Source organism: Nannobrachium achirus (assembly GCF_963921795.1).
Source record: "Nannobrachium achirus genome assembly, chromosome: 11".
In the NCBI taxonomy this organism is placed as follows: domain Eukaryota; kingdom Metazoa; phylum Chordata; class Actinopteri; order Myctophiformes; family Myctophidae; genus Nannobrachium; species Nannobrachium achirus.
The window spans coordinates 37,349,811-37,375,617 of record NC_137820.1 but is presented as its reverse complement, the minus strand read 5'-3'; the positions used below and the strand labels follow the sequence as shown (position 1 = coordinate 37,375,617).

General features: G+C 43.7%; 2 protein-coding genes across 3 annotated transcripts in view; both read right to left on the bottom strand.

The window, feature by feature from the left end:
* The window catches only part of tubgcp6 (tubulin gamma complex component 6), a 71,532-nt gene extending 65,815 nt beyond the window's left edge, over window positions 1-5,717 (bottom strand). For both annotated transcript variants that reach the window (XM_080737643.1, XM_080737644.1), the window contains exons 1-3: window positions 5,582-5,717; window positions 3,110-3,498; window positions 1,959-2,126 (exon numbers count right to left, since the gene is read on the bottom strand). In XM_080737643.1, coding sequence (XP_080593769.1) covers window positions 1,959-2,126; window positions 3,110-3,472 — 531 coding nt within the window. In that variant the 5' untranslated portion in view covers window positions 3,473-3,498; window positions 5,582-5,717. The remainder of the gene's footprint in view (window positions 1-1,958; window positions 2,127-3,109; window positions 3,499-5,581) is intronic.
* A 16,702-nt stretch (window positions 5,718-22,419) lies between these two features.
* Window positions 22,420-25,807, bottom strand: part of plxnb2b (plexin b2b) — a gene marked incomplete at both ends in the record, with an annotated part of 194,558 nt that continues 191,170 nt past the window's right edge. Inside the window, 3 exons of the mRNA XM_080737057.1 lie at window positions 22,420-22,524; window positions 24,473-24,547; window positions 25,458-25,533. Coding sequence (XP_080593183.1) covers window positions 22,420-22,524; window positions 24,473-24,547; window positions 25,458-25,533 — 256 coding nt within the window. The remainder of the gene's footprint in view (window positions 22,525-24,472; window positions 24,548-25,457; window positions 25,534-25,807) is intronic.

Sequence of the window (25,807 nt, the reverse complement as noted above, 5' to 3'; positions counted from 1 at the left end):
TTGCCATTAACGATTTAGTTGTGTTTTTGGCACTGAGCATTTGGAATACCGTATGTACGTAACAATTACATTTACAGTATGTTGCCTTTTTGGCTTTGTAAACATTCATAGTATGAGACAAATCACTTAGATATACAAAGAAATTACTGACAATGACTGTACAAATAAATAATGTACTATGCCAAAACATGTAATACTTTTATCCTTTACCGCAGGGGTCTTCAACAGGGGGTCCGCGACCCCTAGGGGGTCCGCGGAGGTACTGCAGGGGGTCCGCGAAAAAAAAATATTTCAAAAAATGTTTTTTTTTTTTTTTTCCCCCTTCATTTCACATTTATGTTAAAAAATAAATCATGATTATATCCATTTTGAATGGCTTGAATACATGATTACTATGCATTTTATATAGACAGATTGTTGATATTATTGACATTGGTTCTCAGTTAACAAGTACTATGTTTAGAATTAGAAATGGTAGTGGTACGGCCCACCCTGCTCGCTGTAACTTGTACATGTTTAAAATAAAAAAATATGTCGTAGCCCCGACCCCCCCCCCCCACCCCCCACCCCACCCTACGAGGTGGTAGGGGGTCCCTGCTCCATCTCCCCATCAGTTTGGGGGTCCCCGGCCTGAAAACGTTGAAGACCCCTGCTTTACCGCATGTTTCCAAAATAACATACCGGTAAGTAGCCGATCTACAAGTGATCTTGTAGATCAGCAACATTCACAAACTTTCAACAGACAAACTTGTTGAATGGAAACTATTATGCAAACAATTGTGATTATCTTAACCCATTAAAGCATGAGCTTGAACATCTTTCAATCACTCTCTAAATCTCAGATCAAATGCAAATCTGAGGCCGGGGAAAAAAAGCCAGTAAGCCTTGCATTTTTTGGGCCCTGGTCGCGGACCAGACATAAATTGGCTTTTGTGATCCCTCTAGTTAGTTTTTAAAAGATTGCCAGGGGCACTCTTTATTTTTTGGCAGGGGGCACACTTGCTCCTGCTTTGATGCGTAGCAAATGTAATTGATCTTAGTTTTATATTAGTTTAGTAGAAAATGGTGTTGCTATTATTTTTATGTTAGTTTTATATTGGTCACTTTGTTAGATTCTCAGTTTCTCCTTGAGCCTCAAGGCAGCTAGTGGGCGTTGTTTTTACGGATGTTATGTGTCTGGTCTTGTATTTGTGGTTACTGGCACAGCTGTGTAACATTTATTTGGCTCTTCTCTTGGCCACTCCACTCGTAAAATAGACTATGGTCTCAATGTGTTTTTTTACCGGTTCAATAAAGTAAAGAAAGTCCCCCAAAATCTCAAAGGTGTTTGAAAGACAAAGCATTTTGAGAATTACTGATTTAGAAGGCAATTGTGGAATCGACCTCAGTGTCATAATGGGTTAAACACTTAGGATCAGGTGATCATGTAATAGTCCTGACAAGGGATGGGACGATAATCTTTATTATCGTTTATCGTGATAAGAAACACAGATTTAAATGTATTGTGAAATCCTCCTCCATCATGAACTGGGATCAATTCACCTTTTATTTGCCAAACTGCAAATCCGTACCATTTAAGCCATCTATAATTGGTAAAACAGACTTTTTTTTTCACTCTCTACCAAATCTCAAACGTTCCTCCCCAGATTAATGGATGTCGGGGATATTCTGATTATCGCGGTAATATCGTAAATCACAATTTCTTTGGTCAGAATAAGGGTTGATTCATACTCCACTTTTCGGTTCGGCTCTGTCTAAACTATGATATAGCGTCATTCGGAGCAGAATTAATGACGTTACCCGCCCCCCCGATCCTCTGAATCCTATGAATGACGCCATATCATAGTGTAGACAGAGCCGAACCGAAATAAATTAGGCTCTAAAAGTGGAGTATGAATCGACCCTAATTATGTCCCATCCCTAGTCGTGACAGGCGTATAACAGTGATGTGTGGACACGTGCCTCTCTCGTCTCATGTAGTCCCTACTGAAGGAGGTAGGGGGCAGTGGTGAGGACCCAGCCAGGTGCACCAGTAGCTCCAGCACAGCGTCCATCTCCTTCAGGCCGGAGCGGGCGGGCGCCTCGGGCAGCATGCCTAGGAGCTCCTCCAGCCTCTCGGCATCCTCCTAATAAAAAAAAAAAAAAACGTAACCATTGTTTTATGCTCTAACTATCGAAACATATCAGATATACAAGCTCACAGCAAGCTTGTAGATCTGCTATTTTGGAACAATCATGAAATGTGTGCAAATCTTTGAATGTATCTTTTTTGAAGCAAACATTTGTAACATGCCACATGCGGCCCCCACCTTCACTTAACTCATACAGTGCCAGGCGACTTTTAGAGCAACTTTCTCACTATGGAGTTCCCTGCCAAGCGACTTTGGGCGACTTTTACTTAGAAAAAAAAAAAAAAAGATTTTTTTGGTCCCAATTAAATCTAGTAAACATGATTTCAATCGCGATTTTGCATGTTCCACCCCCCATACAACCCCATCTTTCAAACATGGCAGCCATTTTTGTTTACATCTGAAGAAAACATTATGGCTGATAAATCATGAATGCCTGAACGGATTTCCAATCTTTTTTTTTTGTTTGAAAGCTGTGAACAGCCTGCACAAACATGGTGCATGATCTGTGCATGGGCGTGCATGATCTGTGCACTATAAATTACATGGGAGTCTATGGAGGCTTCTGGCACTAGTGCCACTCGAGGGGCATTTTAAATTGGCAGTAAGTGAGTTAATGCGGCCCACAGGTTCATTTCAGAATACTGATATATTATTGATTTACTTCACTCTATATTAGTAGCTTAATGACTAGTACTAGTCTTTTTTTATGTCCAATGTACTGTATATGTATAAGTTCGTAAAGTTAACATAAGAACATATACAGTAAATGCATTTGAAATTAAATAAACATTGTTATAGCAGATCTACTAGCTCAAAACGAGTTGAGATCAGCTATTTTTGCTATTTTTGACTGTATATGCATTGTGGCCCTCTGGTGTGAGTGTAAATTCTGTGAAAATATAGTGGCCCTCTCCATCATCAAAGTTACCCACCCCTGAATTAGGCGATTATGTAAATAACAAGTGTGACAGGCCTACCTGGCAGCCCGCCACCCGGAGATCGAATGAAATCATGAGGACTTTGTTTCTGGCCGGTGTGGTGGCAGCGGCGGCGGCGTTGGCATTCAGCGGCGGGGCACAGCCTTTATTAGAGGCGCCGTCTTGGAAGAGTTTGGAGAGCAGCGCGCCGTACGCCCGCTTCTTGAGGGCTCTGCGGACGCCCTCCCTCGAGACGCTGCCCAGTGCGCGGCGCTTCCATGACACCCCGGAGAGGCTGCAGTCGCACAGAGCGGCCAGCAGGTCGGTGATGCTGCCACTGGCGCCGGTGGTTCCGGGACTGTCGTTGTTGTTGGCATCCTTGTTACTGTTGTTGAGGTTGGGCTTATGAGGCCTGAGGTTCATGTTGGCACCACCAATCTGCCTTCGGCCTGTCGGAGAGTGGGGGGGGACAAAAGTGACACTTGGGCATTTTTTTTCGGTATGGATCAATACCCTAGCCTGGGATCAATTCCAATTTCGGGCTTTTGATCCGGTCGGGAGCGGATGGCGTCCTACGTTATTTTGTAGTCAAAACGGACTACACTTTGGCTGGAAATTTTTATCCCACGTTTTTTGCAACCCCTTTTTCTCACCCGGTGACTACCTAACCTGTAGTCCTGGTTTCCGCTCTCCCCCTGCTGTACCAGGGGACATTGGGGAGCACCCGGCTGGCTAGGGGGAGGTAGTATAGAAACCAGGACTACTGCATGTTTTTGTGTGAGGGCCTATGCCCAAGGAGACACGGGGAAACATGCAAACTCACCACAGAGACTGAGCCCTATCGCCAACCCCACCTAGGGTGTGGGTGCTGATGACGCGGGTGGAGGAACACGTAGAATCAGTTTTAACCCAAAACAACTTTCCGCGATCAATTACATAATTTTAGTGCCTACCCAATAAAACCCTTGATGCATTTTTCGAAAAGTTTGTTTGGTATATCCATCTTTTAGTCCAACTCGCATGTCTCGCAGTGACTGGCAAGACTACACTCCTCTAGCATTTAAATAGGGATTGGGCTAACAAACAGGGAACCAAAACAAAGCAACGCAGCTTCTGCCATTCGGTCTAGGATGCCATCCGGCCTAGACCGGATCAAACAACCTGTTTAGTAAACAAGCACCAGGTTTTCCCCCGAGAAAGCCTGGTGACGTGAGGTTAGGAATACCCAGTGGTTCCCAACCTTTTTAGCTCAAAAGGCCCAAAAGAGAAATTTACTACACGTTTTTTCGGGGACCCAAAATAGCAGATCTACAGTACAAGCTTGTGGATCTGCTATTTCCACTACATAATGTAAGGATAATTAAGGTACAACTGTGTTTGTTTCTGTCTAATGAAAACATATTATTTCTAATTACAAACACATTATTTCTTATTATGGCTTTATTCTGTCTTATTCTGTACTGTAAATTAGACACTAGGGTCTCAGAGGCACTTGCCCATCGGGCAAGTACAGGTCATGTTCTACTTGCCCAAAGGTCATGCCCACTTGCCCGCAAGGTAAATCATAAAATGATAGGTAAAATTTGAATGACCGTTCAATTCAACACTTACCTACATAGCTATGAATATGACCATGGGTTGTTGATATTTTATATGTTTAAGTATATCAACATTCAACAGTGAAAACAGCACATTTTAGGTAAACAGTAATCTTATTTTACATTCCACAGACCAGAAGACAGAGTGTTCAGATGTTTAGACAGATATCTGGTGCTGTGTTTATATAGCAGATCTACAAGCGAGGCATTGAGAGCTTGTAGATCTATTTTTGGCAAATAGGTTTGGTGTAGACGTAATACTGTAAGTACAGAGTGAAAGGTCAAGTTTAGTAAGTAACGACGATTTAAGTGGTTAAAAGTCTGAAAAAAAAACACATCAACACAAATCTAACAGACTGATGACAGTGCTGTCAAACACGTTTATGAATCTATCTATGAAATCAATGAAAATCTGTATTACACGTTTATACAATATGTAGTGGGGGTCCCTGCTTCATGTCTCCTTCACCTGAAAACGTTGAAGACCCCTTATCTAAATAATTATTTTGTGTCATGAATGGGCTGCCAATGATAGCTTAACTGAACTACAAGGAGACCCAACTCTGAGAATGTAAAAAAGGGGTTCATTTGGTTTGCTTTGTACATTCTCAGAGTTACAGTGTAGCTGTTTGGTCTATTTGGCTCCTAAATATAGGACCCCCGGCACCCCACTCAAGGACCCCTGGCCCAGGGATCCTTGAGGTGGGGATCCGTATTAAGGGCCACTGGGGGACCCCCAGATGGCCAGCCGGACCCCCACCTCAATAAGACCCACTGCATTACAGCACTGCTAGCTTGCTGCAGTACCTAGCTAGTGTCAGGCAGGCAGCTAACATTAACATAGGCCATGCCAGCTAAACTAAACTGTTATAGTTGCAAACATGGACACAAACACAAAGTGACATGGCGTTCTTCGTGACATGATTCACTTTACCTTCACGATGGGATGTTTCCACAGTCAGTCAGTTGACAGTAGAATGAGTGAATGGTGCATCCATCCATAGCTAGCTGGGCTGCTACATCAGACAGCTCAGCTTCTTGTCTGATCCTCCCCCAGTGAATGAATGAAGATCCAACCACTGCTTTAAAAAGTAGAAGAGTTTAGACTGATGGAAAAGCTTTATTCCACTTTATATGGTTAAAGGTATCAGCCAGGGGCTAATAACAACAACACTCTGCTAGCTACATCCATCCATCAACACAGCAGAAATGAGACGTTCGCGAACGAATCGAGTCTTTTGAACGGCTCTTTGAAATGAACGATGGGATCCGGTTCAAAGTATAGGGAGCCGTTCCTTTCTAGTGAACAGTGGTGGAAAAAGTACTAAAATTCTTTACTGAAGTAAAAGTATCAATTACTGCAATGTAGAAATACTCTGCCACAAGTATAGGCTAAGTTCGGAATTAATGTACTTGAGTAAAAGTACAAAAGTATTGGTATCAAAATGCACTTAAAGTACCAATAGTAGAAAGTATTCATTATGCAGAATGTCCCATTTCACAGTTTTTCCAATGTAGAAAAATAATTTAAAAACACATTGTGAGCTTGTAGATGGGCTATTTTCAAATGGCAGGAATTGATATAAGGGTTGAATTGATTTATAATTTTAATCAAAATCTCCTAAAACGAGTCTTTTGAACGGCTCTTTGAAAGGAACAGATCCCAGAGATCCAGCTCACTTCATAGAGCCATAAATCCCATCTCTACAACACAGAGAACACTTCCGCCCCCTCTTGCATATGATTGGATGGAACGGTGAAAAGGGACGGTTGTGATTGGCCGAGAGTTGGTTGTCAACCGTCGGGCGGTAGTTATTGGCCAGCGTGTTCGACAGGCCGACAGTGTGCCGCGCGAATGCGAGCACACACGCACACGCACACGCACGAGAGAGAGAGACTGGAGAGAGAGAGAGAGAGAGAGAGAGAGAGAGATTAGATTGGATGTTATTCACTTGTCTCTGACTGACTCTGTATGTGTAATGTAATGTTATGACTTGTTTTATTTTATGTATGCTTTGGTTAAACATTAAAACATTTTGAAATTAAAACAAAGAGAAAAAAAGAGAGAGAGACCATCACCAACACAGAGACCTAGGCTAGCCTTGATCAGTGCAATGAAGGGGATAAAGTAAAGAGGTTTACTTTGCCGTTCGAAATAATGATTTGTTGGCTTTAAGTCCAGCTATTTCTGTATTAATTTCCACTTCTAAACTGACATCAGTGTAACGGAGGTAATCCAAACCTCCCCACCCGGCTTCGAACCCAGGTCTCCCGCGTTGTGGTCCAATATCTTAACCATTACTCCAAAGGGATATCCCTATGGAATCAGGGCAGATACTAGACTTTTGAGGCTTCAGGCTGGGGCTGCAACTCTTTCCGCCACACTCACCCCCCTTTGACCTCCTCCTACAGGGAAGCCCGGGTCACAGCACCAATGTAACAGAGGTGATCCAAACCTCCCCACCCGGGTTCGTACCCAGGTCTCCCACGCGAAAGTCCAACATCTTAACCACTAGACCAAAGAGGTATCTCTATGGAATCAGGGCAGATACTAGACTTTTGAGGCTTCAGGCTGGGGCTGCAACTCTTTCCGCCACATCAGCACCAAGGAAGGTTAGGCAGGAACAGACAACACCCGGAAGTTGGCACACCATGGGACCCCGCCTGGACGCCGCCATGACACTTTTGGGTGGCGGAAGTGACGAAGTGCTCATAGACGCTAATGTTATTTTGGGTGGCACTTCCGCCACCCAAAGTGTCATGGCGGCGTCCCACGGAGCCTAAAATGACGAAAATGACGTTGGTGACTGTTCTTGCTGAGACCTTCTTTGATCAGCACCAGGAAGTTGTTGAGAAATTTGCTGAGTGGGCGGGCGGTGAATAGGGCTAATTAGTGCACGGTGCACCTGATGATGACTAGCCTGCCAGTCATTGGTTGCTCAGTGGTGCTGCAAAGTAACTATACTAACATTTGCTTGGTGATATAAATAATATAATGTAGTGTGAAATGACATGTTCATTGATTGTCAATAAAGTGTTTCTTGTGTCTGGGTAGCTCAGTTGGAAGAGCTCTTGACTCCTCTTGAACCACAAGGTCATGGGATTGAATCATGGCTGCAACTCAGGATATGAACAGTTTGTTTCCCTGGGGTATAGACAGGTTTCTGGTCCACGTCACACTGATGGGTCGGTACCAAAATTAGCCAATAAATAGAAATCATGCAGCGCTCCCCAAAACAACAGGTTTGGGGATTGGTGGGAATTGATTACATGATACATCCAGCTGTGCATTTAGTCTCAATGTTTGTAAACAAGAAACCGGTCTATAAAGCATGTGTTCTTTTCTGTTGCTACCCTTTAAATGGTCATGGCCATTGACAATGCATTGGGCGCTTAAAGTTAAATGTTTAGAAAACGTCAGATTATTTTAAGTAAAAATCTCAACTGTAACCTGACTCCACCAGATGGTGGCGTATTGAGTTCCTAATACGCCACAATCTGGTGGAATCATGTTATCTAAACTGTGCATGTCCATATAATGTAGAATGTTTTAACTGTGAATCAAGTTTAGATGAAAGTAGGCTATATGAAGGAATGCTAAAATGTAATGTTTCAAAAATATTTTATAAAAAAGATTAAGCTTCATATATGTGTTTCTATAAATTGGCTGGCGAAAAGGCCTTTCTGTGTGGAGTTTGTACTTCCCCCGAGTGTCTCCCAGATATCCTCACAAAAACATGCAGTAATCCTCTATACTGTCTCCCCCTGGCCAGCCGTGGCACCTGATGGAGGGGAAAGGAACTGGTTGGAATAACGTGTTCCTTCCACGTGCTACGTCCAACCAGGGAAGTTCCCCCCCTGTCAGGTGATTAGAAGCGGCCTGCAAACTCCTAATGCACTGAAGGAAGGCCAGGTTGGCAGAGGGAGAGCAGCGCCCAAGGTTACAGCTTAGGGCTATAATTGGCACTGGGTGAAAAATGGGTTACAAAATTGTGGGATGAAATATATATAGGCCTATATGAAAACATATTTTACAGACAAGGTTTCAAAGACGAGATGCAGCTAAGCAGCCCAAATAGTTATTTCCCATTTGTCGATCCTCCTCCCGGGGGGGCCACATATCAACCCATATAGCCTACAGTACGTTCTTGTCAACTTCTAAATTATTCATCACAACAACTGTTTAAAATGACACGGCACAGCATTATTGTTTGTTTTCATTTCCAAGCGAGCGTCTCATCCCTCTCTCTCCTCTTCCCCGAGGCCCTTGAAATCAAAGCCAGGTCTCATTATAGAAGGTAAGGGAACGTGGAGCGGTGCAACACAACACAACAACCCGCTGGTAAACACAAACCACCCTCCCATGGCTGCTGCCGTTGGCAGTGTTGCCATCTCTGCTTATTATAAGCATTTTCTTTTTATAAGTGTATATAACATAGCTTATTCGGGCTTGTTTCCACTTTCCAATGGCGTGTTCTGCTGTGTTTTATTACACAGCTTGGTTGAATGCTTGATTCTGACTGGTCAATCGCTTAAATCAGCGGTGTCGGTGTGTTATTTCTTGATAACAGACCGCTCTGCTCTATAACAGACCAATGCAATGCCTAATAAATGCTCAGGAGCACCTGGGTGCACTGTGTGAATTTTATGCCTTATCCAACATGACAGCCATGTAAAAAAAACACACACAGTGACAGTGTCATTTACAACTAAACGTTGCTCTCTTGAAGCGAGAAATAGACGATGCAGTAACAGAAAATGTTTGATCAACTTCCTTGTGTTTTCCAAGGAGACCATGTTGCGCTGGGGGACGAGTGCAGCACTTGTGGAATACGTTCACTACCGTAAATAAGGAAAATACTTTGTTTTGTTTTTAGTTTTTAGTCAAATTATTGTTTTCTTTATTAAGTAACCGTGGTGTAATAAGCAGGATAGCCAGCTTCAGGTCGGTGGCATCAGCCTGGGGATTTCTATTTCTCGATAATGACCACTGAGCCAGACGTTATCCCTTACATACCGGTATGTTAAATTAAATGCTATATACTGTACTGTAGTATGCCATCCCGGTCAGACATTTTTGAAAAAACAGCATATACCATCTAACCATTTCCTCCAGGGCTGGTTCCAGGCATAAGCAATATAAGTGGTCGCTAAGGGCCACATCACAGGGAGATTTTTTTTTTTTTATCATAATCCCTATCCAAAAACTAGCGTTATTATTTTAATGTGCATATAATGAAGCTCTCACACAAGACACAAGAGAAAAATTGTATAATATGCCACTGCTGCTGTGACCTCCCCTCCCCCTTACCCATAATCCCCAACTTCACTCTAGGCCTGGCTGCCTGTACTTGACTCATGAGCAAGTCAATATGCCACCAAAGAGAACATTTAGATCTGGTGCTGCAGTGGTCATGACTTTGCGTGTTGTGACCTGCCAGTCACATGGTTGCTCAAGTCAATGTCAGAAATGAGTCAATGTGCTGAGGCGATCAGGGCTACCATAACATAGCGACACCTGTCATTCAAAGACGGCAATATCCAGCCGAGCCCGACACTCACAAAGTGTCGCATAGCAACACGTTGTGAGCTTGTAGATCGGCTATTTTCAATGTGGCTCAGTCGCTTCTTTTGGGCTTGTTTTCATTAGACGTGGTTGCTTATTTTTCTCGCAGAATCTGGCAACACTGCTGCTGATGGAGAGGCAGGCTGCTGCAACAGAGACCCTTGTCAAGAATGCAGATTTTAACCCAATTTCTGTGTGTGTGCGCACACACACACACACACACACACACACACACACACACACACACACACACACACACACACACACACACACACACACACACTCACGCCTGAAAGGATTCTGACTTGACATTAGCTATGCATCTTTCTTGAGTAATGTTGTATGAGTGCTGATATATTGAAAGCCTCATCGGTTAACACACATCAGTGAGCTTATACTACTACACCTCCAGATGGCAAGATGTGTTCCGATAACCTTTGATTGACACCACAGATACATACTGTAGCGTACAGAGTAAGCCTATGTGAATAAAATGCAGGCTTTAGTTATTACAACACTGAATCTCTTGCGGTGTACAGCAGCCCTTGAAGTTGCTCTCTGGTTGAATATTTGAGGCCGGATCCCGGCTCAGTTAGAAGTTGGCCCTCCACCGGGACCGTCCGTGGACTCACTCCGCCTTTGAAAATCTCCACCATGGATGTATTAAAAGAACCCTGCATAGAGCAGGGGTCTTCAACGTTTTCAGGCCAAGGACCCCTTAGTTGAGAGAGAGAGATGAAGCAGGGACCCCCACAACCCATATAGATACCATAGGTTTCATCTTTTGACAGCACAATCATCAGTGTGTTTTGGATTCATGTCAATTTGTGTTTTCAGATATTTAACCACTTGAACCTCCAATATGCCCTTTGTTGGCAACAGGGCGCTGTCTTTGGGCTAAAATTGGAACGATACATGTATCGTTCCAATTTTAGCATGGCACCATCATGGCACCATCGTTCCAATTTTAGCACCACTTTATCCCGCCCACCCCAGTCTCAATAGAATCCACCCCAAAAGTTCCGCCCCCTTCTCTTCAGTTGCCAGGAAACTGAAGTGGAGAGCTGGCAGTACTATATGGAAATGAGCCCCCTGTGACATAGAATGGGGCCGATTTCAAAAGAGTACCGTTCAGACACGCCCATTCAGAAAATCACTGAAACGAAAGGCAAGGCTTAGAGTTAATGAATTGTTTTTTGAGGGGCTTGAAGAGACACTGGGAAAACAAAAACAAAAATAGAAACAACTGAAAAAGTGAAAATTCATGGTGTAGTCCCTTTAACAAGTGATGCAAGTACAGCTGCACAGGATTCTTAGAGTTTGCATGCAAGATTTTGTTTTAATTTGTTTCTTGGCGCCTTTAGTGTTTTGTCCTTGTCAGAATCCTCAACTAAGGCTCTTGACAGCCGCAGGGAGAATACTCTTTCTGAGCCTCGGGCCTCAGGCTATGAAACACCTCCAGCAGCTTTCCAGTCTGCGTTGTCATTTGTCACACAAACAAGTCTGTTAGTGGAGTAGTGTTTGTCCTTTATATGACCTCATTAACCACTTACACACCAGCATTCCTATTCGGTGTAAAACCTTTGCAGAAAAGAACAGATCACTGCACTGCTCTACATCACATTTACCTTTACTGAAAATAACAGGTGGTGCTCTCCATTCCGACATGTCTCCATTACGACATTTATTGTCGGAGTGGCAACACTTCCATAGAGACCTAACCTCTATGGGTTGGGGTTAGGGTTAGGGATGGGTTAGATGTCGGAAAGGAGACATGTCGGAATGGAGACGTGTAACCGAAAATAACAGATCGAGAAGAGGGGGGGGCTGCATTTTCAAACTGTTTTTTTTTAATGATCAGTCATGCAGTGGCTTGTGTTTTCCAATCAGTAGAACTAACAACAATTCAAATTACGATTTACTGTAGGCATCGCTCTTAATACAGAGCGACTTACAAGAAAACATGAGAGGTTCTACCTCGTGTTTTCAAATTGTCGATTATTTGGGGGCCCAGTTGCAATACCCTCCTGGCCCAAAGGTTGAGAACCACTGAAAACAGAAAAAGGCACCAACAAAACCCAGTACAGGATTTAAGTGGTTAATGGGGACACAGTGAAGGACTTACAGTGTATGTTTGCTGTATTCCTTCCACAGTTCTGAGGAAAGAGTCTCAGGTCAATGTGGACCTTTGACTGGAGAAAGATTTCAGTAGCACTTTCCTTTAGTGATCTTAATGTTTATTTGAGGTCACACTTGCCTTCTGTCATTCCGACATATTTTAGGTTTATGCACAGCTTCTCTAGAAAAGTTAATTAATGCGGCGTAGCTATTTGTTTACTGCATCACTCAAAACTGACTCAAACACTCACTCATGCACGCACACACGCACTGCCACTTAAACACTCACACATGCACACACACAGTTTACACCCTGTCTTGTTTTTGCTCACCTCAGTTTCATTCTTAACGGTTAGTGTTTAATTAAAGTTGTCTGAATAATTTCCAGCACTCACAGGGGACTGAGAAGACTGAGATGCAGAGCAACTGTTTACATCGAGGATAGTCCTTAGACCTTGGTCTTTAACCACTCAGCCCTATTTTATACCTTTATAAAAGGTTATATGGTGCAATTTGTTGTGAGCTTGTAGATCGGCTATTTTGGCTTTTTGATTTTTTGAAAATGTTTGAATGTCCAACATAGGAAGTGTTGAAGTATTGCAAATCAGATGATTATTATTCCAAGTGATGTGATCCATAATGCTGGATGTTTGTGATAAGATTATTGCACCTTAATCCAGCTATCACAAGATAGCGGTTATGAAAACATATATTTTGTCATAGTATAAGCCTACATATACAGACAGATAAACGTTTTTTTTTTGTGAAATATCCATCTATACTATAATTTTGCGAATGTCTGAGTGAGTGTCTGTCTGTCTGTCTGAGTGAGTGTCTGTCTGTCTGTCTGAAACAGCGTTTCTCCTCAGTGGCTGGAGCAATTGATCTGAAATCGCATCACCATCAGCATATGAACACACCTGACATAACTGTGAAGCCCGTTTGTCACTTTCACAAATCATATACTGTATATTCGCATTTTTAGGGTGTATCTATATTAGCCTACAGTACCTTTTGTGACCACACATGTTAAGGGAGGGGCGCTGTTGTTCAGGCCATGCACAATCACACACAAACCCACACACACACACACACACACACACACACGGGGGGGGGGGGGGGGGGGAGTGTGTGTGTGTGCAGGCGGGCGGGCGGGCGAGCGGGGGGGGGGGGGGGGTTCTGGCCCTGTTACAGATGTTGTCCAAAAATCATGCAGATCGGTACACAGTATCTCTGTAGCTGTTAAATGGAACGGGTATTTCTTACATTGATGCTCCTACATATTAGCATGCAAGCACCAGTTAAAGTTACTTTCCATCCCTCATATACTGTGTGCACAGTGCACATCCCATAACCCACACACTGCACATCATTTCGGAGCTCATATCTTTGAACGGGTAAGGGCTAGTTAAGTAAAAGTGTCAATTCTGCAATGTAGAGATACTCTGTTATAAGTATGAAAGTCTGAGTAAAAGTACAAAGGTTAGGTATCAAATAAAGTAACAAATGTAGGAAGTACTCATGTAGAATGTCCCCTTTTCAAAACCTTTTGATCTAGAGATCTACAATCTCACAATGCGTGAGCTTGTAAGATCGGCTATTTTCAAATGGCCGAAATGTATATAGGGCTGAAGTGGCTAATGTATGTTTTGTAATAATAATCTAAATCTACAAAGTAACTGGTAACTAAAGTTGTCAAATGTTTGTAGTGGAGTAAAAGTACGATATTTGCCTCGGAGATGAAGTGGAGTAGCAGTAAAAAGTACTGAAAAGTAGTACTCGAGGGTGTGTCTCGCGTAGCCAGACAACTATTCCACATTCTCTGAATGCTCTTTCTGGACCTACACCTCCTGAAATGTGAGGTAGCAAGCTAGCAACTGTTTGTCATTTCCGTTCACGAGAACACATTTTAAAATAGCTTTATGTTTATTTTTTTAATTTCCATTTTTGCTAAGCAGCAAGCTACATATTGTCGTTGTCGGGTGGAAACCTTGTATCTTCAAGTTTCAAATTTGCATGTTCTTTCGCAAAGTAAAGCCCTGCTTCATCGCAGTGCGAGGTGTTGTGTGCTTGTTGATCGTCTGTTTTCACTAGTTTAAATCATTTTTAAAATGAAAAATGCTAAATGAACGGTTTTGGACATACAAGGTTTCCACCCGACAACGACGATATGCTTAGATGATTTTGATTTAATAGGATACATTTGCGCGACTGTAAAGACAAAACAGAAGTGGGGGGAGGAGGCTTCACATCCGTATTATCGCTTGATCATTTTCAGAGCTTCCGTTGCTCCAGACTGGAAGCATTTGAAAATCGTGGGAGACAACAGTCTGGCCCTGCGAAACCATCTGCGACTTGACTCCAGATAACTGGATGAAGATTATTTGAATAATGTGTTCACATACCAAAAACCTATATCGCCGTTGTCGGGTGGAAACCTTGTATGTCCAAAACCGTTCATTTTGCATTTATCATTTTAAAAATGATTTAAACTAGTGAAAACAGTAGATCTACAAGCACACAACGCCTCGTGGTGTGAGGCGTTGTGTTGCTTGTACATCGGCTGTTTTCACTACTTTGGTGCGACGGCCTTGTATGATGAAGCAGGGCTTTGCTTTGCGAAAGAACGTACAAATGTGAAACTTGGAGATACGGGGTTTCTGCCCGACAGTGAGAATATCGATAGTGAGAGTATCGATATTCATTATTCAGTTCTTTCTAGGATCAGTATCTGACCATGAGTCTGAGTAGCTGGGTCGGTAGAGCACTACTCGCCTTTCAACCACAAGGCCATACATGGGTTCACGGCTTTGGTGCAAGTTGTGCGCTAAGTACTGGGAGCTGACTGTAGGTGTTGCACTCCACCTCAGCAATCCATGTTCCAGGGGTCCAGTCAGTGCATTGTGAAATGGGGATAGACTCCCACCAGGGGTGTCACACCAAATTCTGGGTACAAGGATTCACAGCGGGGCCCCCATGAATGTTTTTCATAGGGGGAGGGGCTTTAACCCATTTAGACTGGGAACGCATTATTACGCATTATTTTGTGCTTTAACTATTGAAAAATAGCAGATATACAAGCTCGAGCTTGTAGATCTATTTATTTTGAAAAATCATGAAAATTCTTTGAATATTTCAAAGAAAAAAGGGTTTTTGAAAAACCTGTTTCTATGTCAGTGGTGCTCAAACCTTTTCATGTGAAGGACCCCCAAAATGATATGTATTTGGCCACAAGCCCCATCTCAAAATTTTGAGATGGGCAAAATTTGAGTTACACATTTTCACTTAAATAAATACATATATTCAAAGATTTGCACAAATTTCAAGACTTTTCAAAAATTGCAGATCTACAAGCTCGCAGCGCGGCACTCGGTGCCGCGCTGTGAGCTTGCATATCTGCTGTTTTTCAATAGCCAAAGTATAAAATAATTAAGGCCCCTCCACCTTGAGCCCTAGTAACTCAGTCCCACATTCCCCCCCTTGTGATGTGATGCCCCTGCTCCCGCAACCTGGCTGATACAGACAATAAACCTGTCTGATCTTAAGCCATGAGTTCCCCAAACCTCTCCATGCCAAGGACTAAATAGCCAGAGCTGATAGACCCTATTCACGGCCCGCCCACGCATGCACACTCAGCAAATTTCTCAGCAACTTCCTGGTGCTGACGTCAGCTTTGAAGGGTAAAATAACACAGAAATTGCTGGACTTAAAGCCAACAAATCATTATTTCGAACGGTAAAGTAAATTACAACGCTTTGTGCCTTTTACTATCTTGAGTTCTTGATCATGCTAGCCGTATTTTATACTTCACTATTCGGAAATTGCATTAAATTTGCGATTTCTGTGTTAACTCTATGGGCTTTTAGTAGGGGAAACCCTTCAACCGTCAGCACCAGGAAGTTGCGTAACGTGAATACGGTCAATTGGGGTTAAAGTGGTTAAAATCGCACGATAACGTACTGAATTTGAAACTAAATCACATACGGTATGGGTATATATACGTGTTGCCTGCACGCACAAACACCTTCTCCCCCCATTTTCCTATACTTTCCAATTTCCCCGTTGGTGGCCTCCCCACTTTGAAAAAAACCTGTGATATATCGGTTACCCGTGGGAAAGCAAAAGATAGCCCATTACCAGGGATGATCGAAACGCATGGCGAGGTGGCGGGAAGAGACTGGCGGGGAGAGAGAGCGTTCAATTGAAACCCCCGTCAAGGTTAGCAGAGTGGGAAGAGAAAAGAGCACACGGCATGACACGGAGGGCATGTAGAACGCAGGATTATGTCTCTGAGAAGTTTATTCACGCTGGAGTGTATGATGATGAAACCTGTGTGTAACCTGCCGTGTCCAAACACACACGCACACACACAGGGGCGTCACAAGGGGTAGGAAAGTGGGACTGAGTTACTGGGGCCCAAGGTGGAGGGGCCCTAATTACTTTGTCTATTGAAAAATAGCAGATATACAAGCTCACAGCGCGGCACCGAGTGCCGCGCTGCAAGCTTGTAGATCTGCTATTTTTGAAAAGTTGTGAAAATCTTTGAATATTATGTAGTTTGTAAGCGAACATTTCTAACTCAAATTTTGCTTCTGGGGGTCCCTGGAACTAAATATTTTGAGATCGGGGTCCGTGGCCAAATACATATCATCTTGGGGGTCCTTGACATAGGTTTCTTGCACACATTTTCACGATTTTTCAAAAATAGCGCTGTGAGCTTGTATATCTGCTATTTTTCAATAGTTAAAGCACAGGGGCCCCACAGTGAATGCTTGTACCCAGGGCCCAGAATTTGGTGTGACGCCCCTGCACATACACACCCACACACACACCTTCAGAGCCGTCAGCTCAGCCAGTACAAACATGATCGGGTACAAAGATCAATTTCCTCCGAGCTGCCCACACGGGATTGGTGGAGAGAAAACCACATTGGCTTCCAATTTATTTATGGTCCTGCAACACTGGGAATGGACTTTATATTCCACCACCCCCCTCCGGTCATCTTTTTAATCATCACAGCACATTCACAAGTTTCATTAAAAAGGGAAAATAAAAATCCAAAAAATGTAAAATAAAAAGATCTCGACAACTGCACGACAAGATTCCCTCCCTCCCCCTCCCCTTCCCCTCCAGGACTGAATGCATAGGATTATACAGTTAGAATACAGTATTTCAACATGTTTTTTTTGTTTTTTTTACAAAGGTTTATATGTCAGAGGAAACGAGAAATAAAAATAATAACTGCACAGCAGTAAGAAAGGTAATTTGTCGAGTATAGATACAGTCATTTATCATACGCACACGGTGAGACAGCTTGGAAACACAGGGCAAAAAAACAAACAAACAACATAACCAACCCCCAAAAATAAAAACACCATTGGAACAATTTTGCGCTATGGTCAATCTACATTAGGTTACCCATTTTGCCTTAAGACTAATTTAGGAATGCCAGACTTTTTTCTTTTTTTAGGAAACTCAACTCAGGTCGGCCACATTGCTTTAACATGTATTCATCAGGCATTCATTTTTGCCTTTAGCCACCACAGTCCTACTAAGCACACACCACAGACACACCCAAAGGAAATGCACAGACCAAAAAACTGCAACCATAAAAACCCAAATCATACTGAAATGTCTTCCGCCTTATTGGCACACAAATGGCTGCAGCAGAGAGTATATATATATAGCTTTCTTCTTTTCTTTTTTCTTTTTTGAGAGCACACACATCACCCAAATACATTGCTGTGTCTATATCACTATCGTCGCCATGATAATCACCTATAGGTTACCAATAGTAGTAATAATTTAGAAATGATAACATTTTAATAATCCTATTCGAATAAGGCACGTTTTCGGTTTAAAGAAAGGCTCTGGATAAAGAAGCGGTTTTGCATCACTGTCAGCGAGAGAGAGATGAGTCGGTGGTAAACAACTAGCGGTGACGAGGATGGAGACTGCAGTCAGCATGCAATTAAGATCAAAAGCCCTCCCCCGCTGATTCCATTATACAGAGTGCCACTCCGCACTGTGCTGAGTGGGCAGCGCCAAGTGCTGCTGGTTAGGGATGCCAGGATAGCACGCTGGGAGAGCAGGCATGCGGGCGGGCAGGCAGGCTCAGAGTAAACACTCACTTCTGGCAAAAAGAGGAGGCAGGGATCGCTATCACTTTGGTGGGCCCAGAGTGATATTTTGCTCAGATTCAGAGAGCTCGCACCAGGAGGGTTCGTTTCGTGAGATTAATTGGCATTCTTTTAAAATGTGAGATGTTTTTATTAACATTCGACTGAACCGTATTCCTATCCTTCCTCACCTACTGTTATCCAACTCGGTCACCTCATTTGGTCTTTCTTTAATCACACTGTCCCTTCAGAAACACCCAAACCATTTCTGAGTCGGGAGGCTCCAGGGAGAGCCACCCTGCCCATCGTCAGGCAGGATCTGATCGGGACGGATCTGAAAGGGATTCAGTTTTAGCTTCACCCAGCAGATGTATGCTCAGATGGTCACGATGATGAGCACTCGGGACTGGGAGAAGTTAAGTGTCTTGCTCAGGGACACCTGGGCAGACATGTATTAATGTGTGGGTACCTTCTGAATATCTACCCACGGCCGTGCCTTTTCCCCTCTACACCAAATTGCTTCTCCCCAAAATGTACAAGCTCACGACACATTGCAAAGCAACACGTTGTGAGCTCGTATATCTGATATTTCCGGCTGAACGTTCTCACCCCATATTAGGGACGGACGCTCAGTTTCAAGTTTATAGCCTACTTCGTCAAATGATTCGTTCGCGTTCAGTGAAACCGCACGATGTCTGTCTATCATGCATACAGCCTGACATCCCGTCCTGTGTACGGGGGGAGGGGGCGGGGGGCACCAACGAAAGCGTGAACCTTTCAGGAAGTGGACTAGTTTGTTCCTGTTCACGGCAATGAGCTAGTTCTTTTGAACAGATCGATCATATACGACCCATCACTAATTTCAGGCAAGTGACAATTAAGAATTAGCCTGTTTATCGTTTGCAATATACTCTAAAAGTTGGGGCTGAAAAGTAGTGGGATTACTTAAATGGCCCAGGAAATACCCAAACAAGACCCGGCCGCATCGTGACCCTGACTGCCGATCACTGAAATATCAATATTGTAATTACTATAACAATTATGTACATGACTGAACCCAACCTCCACCTCCACACAGCATCATACCAAGGCAGAAACATTTATATTATTACTCATTGAAAAAAAAGACGTACCATTGTAAGTACCAAATGCCTCTCAGGCAAAATCACTAACATCGACCGTTTTAAGAGAAAGAGGCAGAGGAATGCTCAACACTGTCTCACCCCCAAAAGGTCATATTGTGACTTATTGATAAAACATCAAACGGTGCCTTGAAGTCGGGTACGCTTCAAGTCAAACTGTGCCTTCCCAGGGCATTTCCGCACTCCAGGAATGCGGAAGACCAGTTCTCAGACCCAAATGGTCCACAAAGAAACAGTTAAAAGGATGGCGGCGCGGCGTCTCAAAAGACCACCAAAGAGGCACAGCCCGAACGAGCTTAGGCGAGCGAGTCGCCAGACATTGTGAAGAACGCTTGAGCCGACTCAACGCCATCGAGTTATGTCCCCATATAGGGACATAACTCGTAACTCACATTCCCCAAAAGTCAACATGCCTTATTTGCCCCCCCTTTAAGTCACAGTTTGACTTTTTGTCATGTTTGTCCTAAGGAGTCACAATATGCATTTTGGGGTAGATTATTTGGAATTATGTGCAGTAGTACAGTGGTACAGTGGTTCTCAAACCAAATTAATTTTGCGGGTCCCCAAGATGTTTAGCTAAATGTTAACATTGTTTTCCCACTCAACATTAAACAGACCAACATACAGTATAAGTGTAGGTATCTGCACATTTCTAAAATGGCAAATTAAGGACTTTAAAGACCTTTTTAGTACCTCTGGTCAAACATTGGTCAAATTGTCAAATTGCGAGGCGTTGTGAGCATGTAGATTGGCTATTTTCACAATGGAATAGATAGAGTCAAACTAAATGTAATGCCAACTCCTACAATTCCAAGTGCTTGTGCAGGGTGGGGGTCCCCCGTTAAAATATGATTATTTTGGGGGTCGCGGCCTGAAAAGGTTGAGAACCACTGCAGTAGTACATAACAGCACTATAAAAATATAACACTACAAATGCATGAATGAGGTGGAGAATTGTCCTCTTGTATTGCTGCATCGTTTACCGTTAGATCAGCGATTCCCAACCTGTGGCCTGGGGCGCACTGGTGGGCCGTCAGGATATTGCAAGCGGGCCCCAAAAAATAATTGACAAAACACAAAGATTTAAATGATTATATGAACTTATCATAAAAGATTCATGTAAAAAAAATGGAAGATTTTGAAACGTTCTCACCAGCCATTTCACTACGGCTTCATCATGGAATTGTAGGCATTTCATTTAGTTCGACCCTAAATATTGTGAAAATAGCCGAACTACAAGCTCACAACACCTCTCAGTGCGAGGCGTTGTGAGCTTGTAGATCAGCCATTTTCACAATGTTTGCCTCTTTCTAACATAATATTTGGCCAATTTGGTATTAAAAAAGGTCTTAAAGGTAATTACATTGTCTCTTTGGAAATGTGCAAATAATGTGGCGACTGGGGGGTAACCACTGCCCTAATCCAGAAAACGTTGGGAACCGCTTCTGTAGATGAAAATGCTGGGTGAATGACATGTCTTTATGCTGTATAATGCTGTAGCTCATGTTACTCTGACTCCATCAACATTACACATGACATTTTGTTCAAGGACTACCGGGAGGCTGCGACAAGCTTTTTGAAGCATTAAAAAAAGGCATTTGAAAACAAAATACCAAAATAACCAAACATTTTCTTTTTTTTAAATGCATTTTTCCTGTGCTTCCGTGTCGGAGTGGAATGTGTTCGCTGCTCAATAAAGGGAAACAGACTGTGCTATTATCGATTTCCGTACAAGCACAAATGGCAATTGAGCTTGAAGCAAAAAACAAAAACAAAAAACAGGGAGATTACACTGTTGGAACTTTTTTCTTTTCGCGTGAAAACTATTGGTAACCCGTCACTGATAGGAGCCTGTGCATTGTTAAGATTAACCCATGTCCCTGTCGGGGACACTTTGGTGTCTCCGTCTGTCCAGAGGACGACTGCAGGCTCCTGCGTGTCAGTGAGTCGGTGACCTTGAAATTACATTGAGTTTTCTGTCGCCCTCGAGCCTTATAGTAGGCGTCAAGTCAACCTACATATACATTCACACTCACATTCAAATACACACATACTGTGGGTAGGTATGTATGTGCTTGCTCACGTATTGCACTCCACACACGCACACGCGCACGCACGCACACACGCACACTGGTACACACCCACAGGCTAAATAGAAACACTATCCACACACCACAAGGCGGTCCATTAAAAAGATAATTTTCTCCTTATATAAAGCTTTCCGCATAAAGACTGCACGATTAAAAAAAATATATAATACAATTCTTAAAACCTTTTTTTTCTCTCTACACAGGAAGAAATTGAACATCTGATTAAACTCTTAATATCGCCAGCGCTCGCACCACACCACGTCCAGGGGCTTAATTCCTCAGAAGAAGTCTTTTTCTTTTCTTCCTCGCACCGCGTCCTGGGAGAAGAAGAAGAATTCGGGTTGAAGTCGTCGAGTTGGAACGCGTGGACCTCGGAAAAGGTTTGGCAAGCGAGCTTTTTTTTCTTTTTAAGGCGTACGTACCTGCGACAGTGCATGACCCCTACCTGTTACGTCATCAGTCCCCCAGCTATAATCTACTCTGTGCACCGCTAAAAAAAACGTCCTCAGGGCTGAACGTCCGTAAGAACAGACGATATAAGCCCTATTTCGCGACGAGTGGTCCCTTTTTTTTCTCTTCTCTCCTTTTTCCTTATTCCCTTGTTGTCCTTCTGCGACAGAAGAAATAAGCCCCTGGGTGGAAGGGACACAATCGTACTGGCGGCTTCGTACCGCTCCCACCCCACCCGACCCCACCCCAACCCCTCTGCCTCTCCTCTCTCTCTCTTCCAGTGTGGGTTAGAGATCGGTCACTTTGTTCTCCAGGGCGGCCGCTATCTGCTGCAGCCGGAGGGTCAGCTGTTTGCTCTGGGCGGCCGGGTCCTCCTCCAGGGACGCGATGATCTGGGTGGAGGAAGGGGGATAGAAGTGTTAATTTTGACAGCACATTTTGACCAGAAAGACTCCCTAATCGGGAGATAAGCACCCGTCAGGTCGCATACACAAACTTTATGGTAACCAATCAGGAAGAAATATGGGAAATGGGACAGTTCCATGTTGATGACATGACTTTAGAGATACTGTGTACCGCTTTGCGTGATTTTTGGGGCAGAATCTGTGGGAGCAGTGTCCAAAAATGTGTTTTGCAAGAACCGGCCCTCACGCTAGACGAGGGCCATGTAAGAAATGGAGGTTGTGGTTTGGCAGCCAAGGAGTGTGTGTGCAAAGTTTGGCATGAATAGGGGCAACGGTGGCGGAGATATGAGTAAGGCAAAAGTGTGACGTGACGTGTGACGGACTGACTGACTGACTGACTGACTGACAGACTGACAGACTGACTGACTGACAGCCGGTGGAGGTTTTGATAGTAACTGCGACCTGACGGTCGCAATACATTTGATTAAAAAAAAAGAAAAAAAAGTCAGCTGAAAGGTTTTTGTTTTAGTCTAGTTTTAGTCGACTAAATACCATAAGATTTTAGTTGACTTGATCTACAGTTGACATTGTCGACGGAAATGTATTTTGGCAGGCTTTGCTGGCATCGTAATGGCCGATTTTATGCTTGGTTGCATGCTGAAAATAGCTGATCTGTTGTGAGCTTGTAGATCTGCCATTTTCAGAGCGCAACACCCGAGCGCAACCAAGCATAAAATGACTTGTCTTGTGGTTCTACTGGATCTCTTCTCCACTAGGCCCTCCCTAACATTTCAGTCCAGTTTTTATTTGTTGACGAAAATGAGTCTTGAGTTTCAGTCATCATAGCGTTGTTTTTATTTCGTTTTCGTCAGTGAAAAAAGCTAGTCGGCGAACACAGTCGCAGTCGACGAAATGAACACTGGGCGATAGCAGAGGAAGGGACATGACAAGAGGGAGTGGGAGAAGAGGGGAGGAGGAAGGGACATGACAAGAGGGAGTGGGAGAAGAGGAGAGGTTACAGAGGACAGCGAAGACAACAGGAACGGGCAGACAGACAGGGGGAGGAAGATGGATGAGGACAACAGAGTGAGGAAGGGAGGCGAGAGCGGCGACACTTGGAGACGAGCCGCCAGCTATAGTGTACGAGCTCCACTCGGGAGGAGAGTGACAGGCCTATTTGTTTATCCAACTTGTTCATTAGGCTTTGTTTATCCCCCTTTGCACGACCCCGAAGTGGCAAATGCATATGACGAAGCCCATAAAAAAAATCAATTCCCAGAGCAATTTTCCAATTCACGTACCACAAGAAGTTTCAATTAAAATTCCATACAATCACTTTTCAGACTCCCCATCAAAAGAGCAGAGAGAGCGGGAGAGAGGGAGGAAAAAAACCCTAAATGATATGGTGGGCAGCGGTGCGTTTAACCACAAAAGCCCATTTAAATAGAGCCGATACAAGCTCACAGAGAGCTTGTACATCTGCTATTTCTGAACATTTATGAACTACACTCCCTCTGCCAAACCCGGGGAGAACAACAGACTGACCTCATGCTTCCTTCCATGGATGAGGATTCCCCAGGACCTTCTAGCTGTGAGGCGACAGCGCTAGCGACTGCGCCACTGTGCCCGATCTGCTATTTTCTAATGCTATTAAGTGTTCCCCACAATAAGGATGATGGGGTTTAAGTGGATGAAATACATTGTTCAATTCGGGGACTGCCCCATAGGTCGAACTCCCGTTGGGTCGAACAGCATCGGCAGGTTAGATAATCACCCGCATCACGGTTACTGAGGTTAGGGTTAGGGTTAGGTTTAAGCATAGTTTTACTGAGGTTAGGGTTAGGGTTAGGGTTAGGTTTTGGTGGTCGATCCAAAGGGTGTTCGACCTAATGACATGTTACCGTTCAATTGAATTCAGTTCAGAATGGACACTTACCCCATCGTAGTATTTGCTGGCATACTGGTAGAGTTGGTGGAGGGCCACTTGTGTGTTGAGTTTGTCTGTGTGAGACTGGAGAACGAACACGCACGCACGCACACACACACACACACACACACACACACACACACACACACACACACACACACACACACACACACACACACACACACACACACACACACACACACACACACACACACACACACACACACACACACGCACACACACAAACACAAACACACACGCATTTAAAGAAGGTCATTGAAATGAACAATGGTGGAAGAGGTCTTCAGATTTTTGACTTTCTTTCTTTTGAAAGTCAAAGATCTTCTGATTTTTTAGATTTTCTGAAAAGGGGATTTTCTTTTCCTTTTGGCTGTTCCCGTCTGGGATCGCCACAGCGAATCATCAGCCTCCATCTCGCCCTGCATGTTCTCTGCCTCCTCTTCTCTCACTCCAACTAACTTCATGTTCTCTTTCACTACATCCATACATCCTCCAGGCCTCCTGCCTGGCAGTTCCAACCTCCAGGTCGCGGCAGCAAAAGCTACATTTACTTAGTTTCTTTCCACCAGAAATACTATTTCAAACACTAGAGATTAAAGGTGGACGAAAAAGTGCTCCATTTCTTTAACTTTTTTGTTTTACTTTTACTAAAATCACAAAGAGAAAAGTACAAAAGTATTGGTATCAAAATGTACTTAAAGTACCAAAAGTAGAAATGAGTCATTATGCAAAATGTCCCATTTAACAAGTTTCACGTGTATAAAAAGTGCAAAAATGTATAAATATAAAATCTTTTGAAAATAGCAGATGCAGCTGTGAAAAGGTAGGAGGTGTGCAGCCTTCAGCAGTGCCAGTGTCACACCGTTAAGTTAACAACCTGAGACAAGACACCAGACAGAGGAGGAGGAGGAGGAGGAGGAGGAGGAGGAGGAGGAGGAGGAGGAGGAGGAGGAGGAAGACTTTGGTTTCTTACCCGCGACACCTCAGCCAGATGAGTGTTCATGTCCTGGTCACTGACTGATACCATCTGCCTGATGCCCTTGTAGTAGCTGCACGCACGCACGCACGCACACACACACGCACACGCACACGCGCACACGCACACGCACACACAGACACGCACGTGCGCACACACACGCGCGCCCAGACAGACAGACAGAGATTAGATGATTATCACGATGCAACTGATACTGACAAGCCTTTCGCAGTCCGTCAGCATTTTAAACAGGGTTGAACATAAAAAATCGAACCTCTGTTCGAAGTGGAGCTGTGTGTGTGTGTGTGTGTGTGTGTGTGTGTGTGTGTGTGTGTGTGTGTGTGTGT